At 36.4% G+C, this 12,555-nt stretch overlaps 1 protein-coding gene and 1 non-coding gene across 2 annotated transcripts in view; one reads left to right on the top strand and one right to left on the bottom strand.

The window, feature by feature from the left end:
• NUDT3 (nudix hydrolase 3) overlaps positions 1 to 12,555 on the bottom strand; it is an 89,719-nt gene that overhangs the window by 35,566 nt on the left and 41,598 nt on the right. The window contains exon 2 of the mRNA XM_072945220.1: positions 7,034 to 7,144. Coding sequence (XP_072801321.1) covers positions 7,034 to 7,144 — 111 coding nt within the window. The remainder of the gene's footprint in view (positions 1 to 7,033; positions 7,145 to 12,555) is intronic.
• On the top strand, positions 9,645 to 9,747 carry LOC116284763 (U6 spliceosomal RNA). Its single transcript, XR_004194427.2, has one exon. It is a non-coding gene; the product is annotated as a U6 spliceosomal RNA (small nuclear RNA).

Below are 12,555 nucleotides of genomic sequence, written 5' to 3'. Positions count from 1 at the left end.
TGGAGCACACCACCTGACCCAGCGTTGGGAGGGGGTGCGATCTGCTTGTCTACAGGCACTGGGAGCAGCACAGACGAGGGCGCCAACGGAGGGCCTCTGGAAACAGCAAGCTGAGTTTGCAAAACAGAGCGAAGACAGAAAGACTTCTCGATAAAATCATTAAGAGCGCACAGTCTCCAGGAGAACACTTTCCTTTTTTTTAAAATCCTTTTTTGTCTGTTCTATTTTTTAACACATTTTTAATCTTTATTTTTTAAACAATTGTGTATGTCTACAGTTTTAATCTCTTTAAAATTTTTCTTTTAAAATCTTTTTATTATTCTTTTATTTCATTTTTATTTCTCTTGGTTTTGATCTCCTGTTATTGATTATACACAGGTTTCAAATATTGATTTTTGATTTTTCTCTCCTTTTTTCAAGGTTTTAAAAAGACATCTCAACTCGATTGCTATTCTGCTTCAGCTTGCTTTTCTATTATTGATTATACACTGTTTTCAAACCTTTTTTTTCTCCCTTCTTTTAAAATTCTGTTTTATCTTTTAAAAAATCTGTTCTATTTTCTATTACCTTTTAAATTTTTACTTTTTAAGCAATTGTATATGTCTCCAGTTTTAATCCCTTTAAAATTTTTCTTTTAAAATATTTTATTATTACTTTTAAAAATCCACCTCATTATATTTTTATTTTTCTTGGTTTTGATCTCCTGTTATTGATTATATACAGGTTTCAAATATTGTTTTTTGATCTTTTCTCCCTTTTTTTAAGGTTTTTAAAAGACATCTCAACTCGATTGCTATTCTGCTTCAGCTTGCTTTTCTATTATTGATTATACACTGTTTTCAAACCTTTTTTTCTCCCTTCTTTTAAAATTCTCTCGTTTTATCTTTTAAAAAATCTGTTCTATTTTCTATTACCTTTTAAATTTTTACTTTTTAAACAATTGTATATGTCTCCAGTTTTAATCCCTTTAAAATTTTTCTTTTAAAATATTTTATTATTACTTTTAAAAATCCACCTCATTATATTTTTATTTTTCTTGGTTTTGATCTCCTGTTATTGATTATATACAGGTTTCAAATATTGTTTTTTGATCTTTTCTCCCTTTTTTTAAGGTTTTTAAAAGACATCTCAACTCGATTGCTATTCTGCTTCAACTTGCTCTTCTACTATTGATTATACACTGTTTTCAAAGCTTTTTTTTTTCTCCTTTTAAAACTCTCTTTTTCTTAAAGTTTTATTCCTGCATAGGCTTTAGATAAATAAACTCCTTAAGGACCACAATAGATAACTGATACTCCATAAACCACAGTGCCAGAGAGATATGAGCAATATGAAGAAGCAGAGGAACCACTCCCAGTTAAAAGATCAAGAGAGATCCCCTGAAAGAATGATCAATGAAAGAGACATTGATGGCCTACCAGATCAACATTTCAAAAAAGGAGTGATCAAAGCACTGAAGGATCTAAAAATGATAAGTGTTAAGAGATATAAAATATGTCAAAAATGAAATTGAAGCTATAAAGAGCCAAGTAGAATTGGTAAACTCATTTGCTGAGATGAGAGCTGATCTAAAGGCTGTACAAAGCAGGCTAGATAACGAAGAGGAACAAATAAGTGACCTACAAGACAGGACAACAGAAAGCACCCAATCAGAACAGCTGAGAGAAAAACAAATAAAAAACAATGAAAACAATATAAAGGACCTATGGGATAATATAAAGCACGCCAATCTATGCATAATAGGGGCTCCAGAAAAGGAAGAAAGAACAAAGGGGATTGAAAAGGTATTTGAAGAAATCATGACTGAAACCAAACCTACAGAAGGAATCAGATATCCAAGTACAGGAAGCTCAGAGGGTCCCACACAGGAAGAACCCAAACAGACCCACACTAAGACATATCATAATCAAGATGGCCAGAGTCAAGGATAAAGAAATGATCCTAAAGGAAGCAAGAGAAAAACTGAGTTACAAGGGAACCTCCATAAGGCTCTCAGCTGATTTCTCTACACAAACACTACAGGCCAGAAGGGAGTGGCAAGATATATTCAAAGTCCTGAATGAAAAAAAGATGCAGCCTACGATACTTTATCCAGCAAGGACATCCTTTAGAATAGAAGGAAAGAGAAAAAATTTCACAGATAAGCAAAAATCAGAAGAGTTCAGCAACACTAAAGCCATGCCAAAAGAAATACTGACAGGTCTACTCTAAATAGAAAAGAAGCAGTATGCTACAAAAATGAGAAACTCATAACTGGAAAGGTGATAACTACCATGAATGACAAATAGAATAAACACAAAATTGTAAAAGAAGACATCTAAATCATTAAGAGTTGGAGAGGGAAGCAAGAAAATACAGAGTTGGTTTTTTTTTTAAATTTTTTGTTCTTGGTAGGATGGGTTTGAGCTTATATTACTATCTGTTTAATACAAACAGTCTTAGTAATAGGTTAATAGAGTTACAAAAAAGGGTAACCACAAGCCAAAAACTTACAAGTGAGTCACAAAAACTAAATAAAATCCAAGATAATACAAAGGAAAATTACCAAGCCACAAAAGGAAGAAGAAAGGAACAAAGAGGAAATACCAATTCAACTGCAAAGATAAGTTCAAAATAGCAATAAATACACATCTATCATTAATTACTGTAAATGTTAATGGACTAAATGCTCCAATCAAAAGACGTAGAGTGGCAGACTGGATAACAAAGCAAGAACCTTCAATACGCTGCATACAAGAGACCCACCTTAGTGAGAAGGACACACAGATTGAAAGTGAAAGGATGGAAAAGGATATTCCATGCAAATGGAAAAGCCAAAAAAGCAGGTGTAGCAGTACTGATTTCAGACAAAACAGACTTTAAAATAAAGGCCATAAAAAAAGATAAAGAAGGATATTTTATAATGATTAAAGGAGTAATACAAGATGAGGATATTACAGTCATTAATATATATGTACCCAATATAGGAGCACCTAAGGACATAAAACAATTACTAACAGAGATAAAGGGGGAAACTGATGGGAATACAATTATTGTTGGATATTTTAACACCACATTAACATCACTAGACCGATCTTCCAGACAGAAAATAAGGCAACAGAGAAATTAAATGATACAACAGAAAAACTAAGAGTTGGTGGATATTTTCAGAGCATTACACCCCTAAAAAATAGGATATACATTCTTTTCAAGTGCACATGGAACATTTTCTAGGACTGATCATGTACTTGGGCACAAAAGAAGCCTCAACAATTTTAAGATAGAAATTATCTCAAGCATCATTACTGATCACAATACCATGAAACTAGAAATCAACTACAGAGAAACAAGGAGAAAAAAGCACAGGTTGTCATGATTTTACAGCACATGACCTTGTCATTCTGAGCTCAGCTAGATGAGTAAGAAATCAGCAGCTAATGAAAGTTAAGGCAGACATCTCCAAAATGGCTAGAAGCTGATGTGGCCTGGCATCTCTGCCAAAGGCAAAAGCAATCAAGTCCTTTCTCGGGAAGGCTGAATATGAGACAGACGGAGTGAGTCAAGAGACAGGTGAGTGATGCAAGAGGGAGGAAAAACACAAAACAAAAAGTGGTACACAGAAGTCAGGAGGCTGAGAAGAGATTAGGAGGCAGCTCCTCCACAGTGGAAGAGAAGGGCTGGGCCGCTGGTGTGGTGACCAGGCTCTTGAGCTACACTACCTTCCCACTGTCCATCCTCCCACTGCTAGCAAGGTCTGACTGCACTGTGACCTAAGTTCCCAATTCTGCACAGCCTGGCTGGGAAGCTGCTGTGGTAATGTCACATTCTTCTCCCTCAATTAACTGAGGGACTAGTAGATGTATGTCTACTCCTGATAACCCAAAAGGGCCTACCTCAACTGCATTTGAGGCTGCTCTAGTGTTCACACCAAAAGTCAGCACTTATTTCATTAAGCACTTGTCATGTGTTAAGCATGGGGGTTTCAACAGTGAGCAAGGAAGAATGATACCTGACTGTACAGTCTAAAGTCTAGCACAGAAAACAACTAGAAAAGCAATAAAGCATGATAAATATGATGCTAGAAGTACAGCCTTCAACAGAAACACACAGGAAGACTAAGTCTGCAGAGAGGAATCACAAAGACTTCATGCAGAAAAAAGCCTTCAGGCTGAAGCACAAAGTTAGCCAGGTGTGCCAAACACTGCGGATTGCTCACTCAATACCCACTCCACCCACACGAATGCCATGACGGCCAGCCAGCCTTGCGAAGTTATAGTCTTGACTGAGCTACAGTGAGCTGGATCAGTGTTCCCTATAAGGTCACCCATGAGTCCTGGCCTAGTTTAACAGGAAGGGTAAAGGAAACCAGACATATTTTTTGACAATTTGGTCTATTAGATGGTAACCTTGATTTTTAAAGTATAATCAAATAACTTACTTCTGACTTGTGATTTCAAGCTGAAAATCTTAAATTTGTATATGCCATGGGAATATTTAAAGACTCAAAGATTCACTTTACTTGTAAGTTTAACACATGACATTCATAGGACTTTTTGCTGAAGAGCCTCATAAGATTTTCATTTTTTTAAAGTCAGACAACTGAAGTTCTTTAAAAAGCAATCAAACTAAATTTATAAACACTATTTGAAACATCTGAAAGTCTTCAATGAATTGGTCTAGGTATTATCCAAAGGCCACTTAAAAGTGACTAGTAAGATCTCTTTTGCTTATAAATATAGCAATCAGATCTATAAGCATTAAGAAAGAACTAAGTTTTTAAATGTGTGCTTTTTTTAGAAGAGTTATAGCATTTTCAAAACTAAAATCCCTGAATAGTGGTTTCTGCTTACAAAACCTACCCTTCAAGGGCAATAAAAAACATCTACCTACCTTCTCTGATTCCAAGTCTTATTCTCTGTTGATAGACACGGAATTGGAAAACCCACTCCCTACATTTTATTTTGATATAAGCCACTGAAATGATTGTCTTTGTAATGACATGTTTCTCTAGTTTTTATTGCTTGTACAAACATCTGGTTTATTTGGTACCTTATTCTTTATCCTCTCAATAATGCTGGAATAAAGTACAGGGTATGGTAGGACTCTCCTTTGATTGGAGGGGAAAAAAATTTGCTCAAAGTCAAGCAGGATTCTTCAAAGTCAAGGCTGAGAATGGTAGGCAATGTTTAATTTTAAACTCAGGATTCTCTTTAAGATAGGAGGTAGGGAAGATACTGAACACATGAAAAGTATAGTTTAATTATCTGTTGCTGCACTGTTCACCTTTTCGTGTCCAACCCCTTTATTCCTACTCCACTCTGTTCTCCCTTTTACCTACCGGAGGATGGTACATAATTTCCAGGAAACAAAAGGGTAACCCTGTATCTGTTCTAAATCCCTCACTGCAATTCCTACTGCAGTCATCTAGTCCCCTACATCTTAGCTGCACTTGTATAACCCAGCGGCAATTCAACCATAACATTCAAAAACAAAACAACAACAGTAACAACAATTTGACATCTCTCTCCGGCTTTCCTGGTGTGCTCCACAAAGGTAAAGCTGTCAGACTCCCCTCCTACAACTTTTAAAACCAAGTAGCAAGTTTTGCCCAAGGTCTCTGAATTTTTTCCTTTCTCTCTATTCTAGAACCATCAGTCTACTTCAGGTCTTCCAACAACCTGTCTGAATCCACAGAGCTGTGGTAACTCTGTCAAACATCACTTTTGCCTTAGGTCCTTCAGAAGCCAATGGATTTAAGTCAAAATTTTGCAGCTTAGGTCCACCAACTGGCCCTACCACATTTATCTGAATTGTGAAATCTTCTGGGTCAAAAAGAACTCTGATAATTTCCAGTTGGGTACTTCTTCAGGACTTTTATGCTCCGTCCACAGTTCCATCTGTCCTAGAAGCATGTATTAATTACCTTCTGTTCACTCAGCTGTGTACTAGGCACAGGAAGGGAGGATTTAGAATGGGAAACATAATCTTTGTCCTCTGAGGTTACAACCTAGTTATAGATACCAGATACATGATAAAACGAGAGCAACATGAGCCAACATAAGTCTGCAGGAGTTTACAGCAAGGAAAGAATTCCTGGGGTATTCCAAAGTTAAATTAGTCCAAGAAGACATCAGCAAGGGCTCAAACCAAAAGAAATGTAGAATTAAGATTTTTTTCCTTCTAAGCTCTATTTTACATGTCCTTAGAATCGGTCTTAAATCTCCTCGGGAACAAGAAAGTGGGTCTAAAAAGCACTATCTATCTGACCAGGACAAGTAAGTGGGGTGGTAAAACTGACACCACTGAGTTAGGACTCCTAAATGAGATAACGTAAGCAGAGCAGAGAACACTGTTGCTGCAAGAGGCTATGGAGAAACATTAGTTCCTTCCTCCTGGTTTTGAATTGCAGATTGTTTCTCAGTTCCCCCAACAAAACTGTAAGCTCTTAAAATAAGGGAACCAAGACTTTATTTCTTTTGACTGTTAATTCTGGAGTATCTAGTAAGATATACTGGGCATGGCCAAAGAATTCAATACATGTATGTTGAATATCATGTCACTAAATAAAAGATACTCTTGTCTCTCAAGATGCACCATTAACAGCTTATGGCTACCAGAATTGTTTCTTTAGCCACTGTTCTATTGCCAGGACCCAGGAAGCATAGGAGAACAAGGGCCACTTCTTCCTCATTCAAAGGTTAATGAGAATAAGCCACTTATGCCAAAACTGCCTATTCCTCTTATGTCATACGGCTCATGAACCATTGGAGTCTCGATTTTCTGCCACAGGTAACAGAGGCAGTGTTGGAAGAGATCCCTGGGAAATCACAAAGGACTGTCTGGTATAATCAGATACAGTCACTACAATAAGCCTTCCCCTTCCACAGAGTGCCTGATAAACATTACCATGTGATAATCTGATCACCCCTTCCTTGCCTTCTTTCTGTGACCATGAGTCTGTTCATTCAGTGAGTGGTGATAATTTTAGAGCTATACAGACATGACAAGTTCACGATTACAAGGTACAGCTGCACCCTTTCTTCTCAAGGCATACCTCCTCACAGACTTCACGGACTGCTGCCACACTTGGCTCCTCCTCCGGCTCCATGCCTCCTCCAGGGACAATCCATCGGTCTGGATGGCGACTACTGCTCACAAGTAGCACCTGGAAGTCAGAGGTGGCATGGACAGTTAAAAACTCAAAAAAGACACATTCATACAAATTCAGAGTTTAAACATCACAATAAAAAAAGTACCTAAGACTCATTCTTTGTTTTTACCTCTCCAAATCACTTCCTGTAGGGTAGCTTTTGTTTGTTTGAAAAGCAGACAATCTGTCTAGTGAAAGCAGAAGGGCATCTGAACCAGTATACCCTCCCCCTCAGACTTAGCCACTTGTCCTATCTATCCTCTCCTTTGTTCCTTTCTCTAAAGCCCTTTGAACACAGAGCTGACAATGACACTTTAAAAAAAGGACTGTCACTGATGAGCCTGTGAGTGCTGTCAAGAGCTGGCCTTGGCCTAGTTGGCACCACAGTCCCAACTTCCTCTTCAAGGTTCTCATTCCTGTGTGTCCCAATTCCCACTCCCATCAGATGGCCACAGGCCAATACTACACATCATCCTAAGCTCTAAGTGTGCTCTGTGAACCTAACCGTCTCTCTAACATGAGGAGTGGAAACATTTCTTTGCATCATACTTTCAGCTGAGATAAAACTGGAATTCTTCTACTAGGAAATTTTATTAAGAAATGAAAAGAAAGCAACCAAACACATACACAAAACCGTTTCAGAATACAGGTTACTAATTCAAACATAACCAACATTCTAGTCATGGTTGAAATAAAATCTAGAACTTCCCTAGTTCTTTTTCCTTACCACTCTCTAGGACAGATGCTAAATAGCTGGACTCCTCATTTGGAGGTAGAGCTGGGTTGGCATTATTTCCAAAACTAAAGGAATCCTCAACTGCTCCCTAAACAACCACTTTCTGATGATGTCTTCTGAACCTCCATCCCTACTCCAAACCATATTCCCCACCCACCCCTTCATCCTCCAGCACTTAACCTCTACTCTGCAGTCATCCTTGTTGCCATAAAATATCACTCCCTCCTCTCTAGCTCTCACAGACTCCACCACTGACTTCTAGTTACCTACCTTCCAGTCATCTCCTCTCTCCCCCTTAAGGGCTCTGCAACTATTCGGCCTCGGAAATTCTACCTTTTTCTTCATCTTTTATCCCTTTTCTTCCTGTTGTGATAGAGTCTCCTGATGTTCCTCTACAAAATCTGTGGTCTGCAGACTCAGAGGGGACTACGGAGTTATAAGAAGGAAATCCATGAGTCCATATACAGTCACTAAGACAGAGCCCATGGACTGTGAAAATAATGTCTTACACTTACAAGCACTATTTTTAAATGTATATAAACTCTGCTTTGATTAATACAACGCAGAATAACTTAAAATAAGATAAAGTCCACAGTAGTATTTGATTGATGTATATGTTTAATCAAGTGATATTAAAAATACAACGTAGAGGTTCTGTGAAATTAAGCTTTTAAATAAGACTCCTCATTAGACTCCTACTTCACACCATATACAAAAATTAACTTCAAATGGACCAGCAACCTAAATATAAGAGCTATAACTATAAACAGGGATAAATCTTAATGACCTTGGATTTGGTAAGATAGGGCAAATTCTTAGACATGACAACAAAAGCTTGAGAAGCAAAACAAAAAAAAAAAACCCTGATAAATTCAAATTCATCAAAATTTAAAACTTTTGTGCATCAAAGGACATTATCAAGAATGTGAAAACACGACCTACAGAAAGGGAGGAAATATTTATTTGTAAATCATCTGATAAGGGTCCAGTATCCAAAAATATATAAAGAACTCTTACAACTCAGTGACAAAACAACAAATAGCATTTCTCCTAAGAAGATATACAAATAGCCAATAAGCACACGAAAAGGTACTCAACATCATTAATCACTAGGAAAGTACAAAGTAAAAGCACCATGAGATATCACTACACCCACTAGAATGGCTATAATTTTATAAAGAACAAGTACTAACAAGAATGTAGAGAAACTGGAGCCCTCATACATTGCTGGTAGGAATGTAAAATATTTTAGGCACTGTGGAAAACAGTCTGGTGGTTCCTGAAAAAAGTTAAACATAAAATTACCATTTGGTGTAGAAATTCCACTCAGGTATATACCATACCCCCAAAGAACTGAAAATAGGTACTCAAACATTTAGACACAAATGTTCATAGTAGCATTTATTCACAAGAACCAAAACAGAAACAACTCAAATGTCTTTCAATGGATGAATGGCTAAACAAAATGTGGCATATACATACAAGGATTAGTATTTAGCCATAAAAAGTAATGAAGTTCTGATACATGTGACACAGTGGATGAACTTTAAGAACATTATGGAAAGGGAAAGCCAGACTCAAAAAGTCAACATACTGTAAAATTCCATTTATATAAAATATATAGAAGAGGTAAATCCATAGAGACAGAAAGCAGATTGGTGGTTGCCAGGGACTGGAGGAAGGGACAAATAGGGAATAACTGCTTAATGGGTACAAGGTTTTATTTTGGAATGAGGAAAGTGTTTTGAAACTAGATAGAAGTGGTGGTTGCTAAATGCTGCTGACTTGTACACTTTAAAATGGTTGTTATACAATACAGAGAAGATTAGCATGGCCCCTGTGCAAGGATGACATGAAGATTTGTGAAGTGTTCCATATTTCAAAAAACGAATAAAATAAAATAAAATGGTTGCTATAAGAAATAAAAATTAAAAAAGAAAGAAAATGAGTAAATGCTATGCTCTGGTAGCACTGGGTACATAAATAGTTGTCATTTTATTCCAAACGTGATCTGTAAATTGGAAATAATTCTTAATTAAAATATTTTAAAACCAACCAAATAAATAAATAAAATGGTTGTTATGTTATGTGAACTTTAGCTCAATAAAATCAGTTTTAATATCACAGTAATTTTTTAATCTTTTGAAAAATTCCTGGTGTACAGCATAGTGATTCAATTATACATATATATTTCCTTTTCATAGTCTTTTTCATTATAGTTTATTACAAGGTAGTGAATATAGTTCCCTGTGATATACAGTAGGACCTTGTTGTTTATCTATTTTATATATAGTAGTTAGTTATCTGCAAATCTGGAATTCCTACCACCCCTCCTTTCCCCTCTGGTAACCATAACTTTGTTTTCTATGACTGTGAGTCTGTTTCAGTTTTGTAAATAAGTTCATTTGTGTCCTTTTTTTAGATTCCACATATAAGTGATATCATATATGGTATTTTTCTTTCTCTTTCTGGCTTATTTCACTTAGTATGATCCATTCATGAAAGCATCAATTGTTACTTTCTTACAAATCTCCTGATGGGGTGTCCATCGCTTTATAAAATTACAGTAATTTTTTAAAAGCTAATGTAGTCAGTGCCATTACTTTCTTCTTCAGAGTCTACATGTCAGAGGACTGGCCTTCCAGAAGATTATCCTTAATTTTATTATATTAAATTATAACGCTAAAGTAATATACTATTTTCATTAAGGAAAAAGGAGATCACTGCCACATCCATTCTCCTTAATAATTATGGCTAATATTACATTTTTAAAAATTCCTTATCAAAAGAGAAATAAACCCAAGTATAATCATGTTTGTTAATTCAAGCCAAAAATTGTAAACAAAAAAAGTCCTCCAAAGAGTCTAGACAATAACATTTAAGTAATATTCTACCTAACTGACAAGAGAGATTCAAGGAGAAAAAATTGACAAATGGGTTAATCCTTTACTGATTGTTAAATACATAACAACATGTAATCCTTCTTCCTAGAGTTCTCCCACTTCCTGGCAAAGTGTTAACTAGACATTATAAACCTAAGCATTTGCTTCAAATGTCAACTAGGGCCATCCAATTAGGTTATAGTCCAAATGAAAGACCTTTACAGAGACATTTCAAAGCTAAAGCAAAGAAAAGGAAACCTGTAACATATTATAACAGTATAATTTAATTTCTAAATTTCAATCAATGTGAAATATTAACTAGTAAATCTAGCCAGTGTTATTGTTTTGTACATTCAAAGCATGACTGTATGAAGTAAGGCCACATATCATCCTGAGGCTGGAGAAAGCAAGCCACATTACTTTACAGTCATAGTTCAAAGCAAATGCTATTACCAATAAATAGGTTCTTCTCTTCAGTAAGTTTCCTTGACAACCCATTGAAAATGCACTGCAAAAACCAAAACAAAATATTCCTTACTTTAACCAGAGGCTTTACTCCTTCCTACCTTATAAAATAGTAGGTGGTGTACTGATCAGTAAATTCTTATTCTGAAACTTGATTTTTAAATACCAATTATCTAAAAAGAAATTAAATGGCAAAGCTCCTAAAAGATTCTGAAAATGACACACCAAGAAAAAAAAAGAATTTGTCATTTATTCAACAAATATTCATTAGGCATTATCATAAGCCAGGAATGGGAGATGCAGAGATTAAAACCTTTGCAATCTTGAGGCAGATCAAAGTGGGGGACTGGCCAACCAGCTATCAGACCTTTTGTGAAGCTCTTGTCATTAAGACAGGTGATACCCATACAGAGATGGATAAATGAACCCACAAAACACATCTATCCATATACGAACTCTTCAATTCACGATACACGTGGACCTCCTGGGACAATATGGTATCCACATGGACACAGGGAAAAATCATTATATTGCTTAGGGACATGTGTACAGTGACAGAATTTAGAAAAGTATGGGAATGATACACCTAGTGGGAAGGAGATTTACGCAAAGGGCTTCAGGTGAAACAGTAATGTTTAATTTCTTAGGTTTTTAAAAATTGCTTTAATATTGCTTAATACGAATTTTCAAAAGGATATATATAAAAGAAAGCCAGTCCTCGCCCTAAAGATCTAAACTGAGTAACTAGTGGAAAGAGAACAATTTAAAGAGTACTAATACAGGGCAACAAGTGCTTTGGTTGAGGTATGCACAGGATACCACAATGACACTGAAAAGAGACACCTAACCCAGGGTAGGGGGAGGTAGTAGAGGGGTGGTAACGGAAGGTTTCTTAAGGGAAGTGACTTGAGTTGAATCCAAGTTCGAAAAGGATATTTATTCAACCAAAATAATCATCAGAAGCCTACTGTATGCTCATGTGCTGGGACACAAAGCAAGGCAAATACAGCCTCAGCTGCAGAGCCTCAGCTTCAGAAAAATTTAAAGTCCAGTGGATGAGACCAACAAGAAGTAGGTGACTGATTATATTTCAGTGACTGTGCTAGGGACCAAAATGTTCACCAGATATTTCATGTTCTTTTCTACAGTATCCAACCTCCCCTTGTTGTTACATGGGAACACCTGACTAGTTCTGGGTAATGAAATATGAGCAGAAGGGACACAGGTCACTTTTGGGCTGAGACAGGGAGAGGCCCATCTAGTCTCTCTCCTCTGTCACAGTGACCAACTCACAGTGAGTTCCAGCTGGTATAACTATAAGCCTGAGCCCCCTGAATAGAAGA

The sequence above is a fragment of the Vicugna pacos genome, chromosome 20, assembly GCF_048564905.1.
Source record: "Vicugna pacos chromosome 20, VicPac4, whole genome shotgun sequence".
Taxonomy (NCBI): Eukaryota; Metazoa; Chordata; class Mammalia; order Artiodactyla; family Camelidae; genus Vicugna; species Vicugna pacos.
The sequence above is the reverse complement of the archived record's forward strand: the minus strand, read 5'-3'. Positions and strand labels throughout refer to the sequence as shown.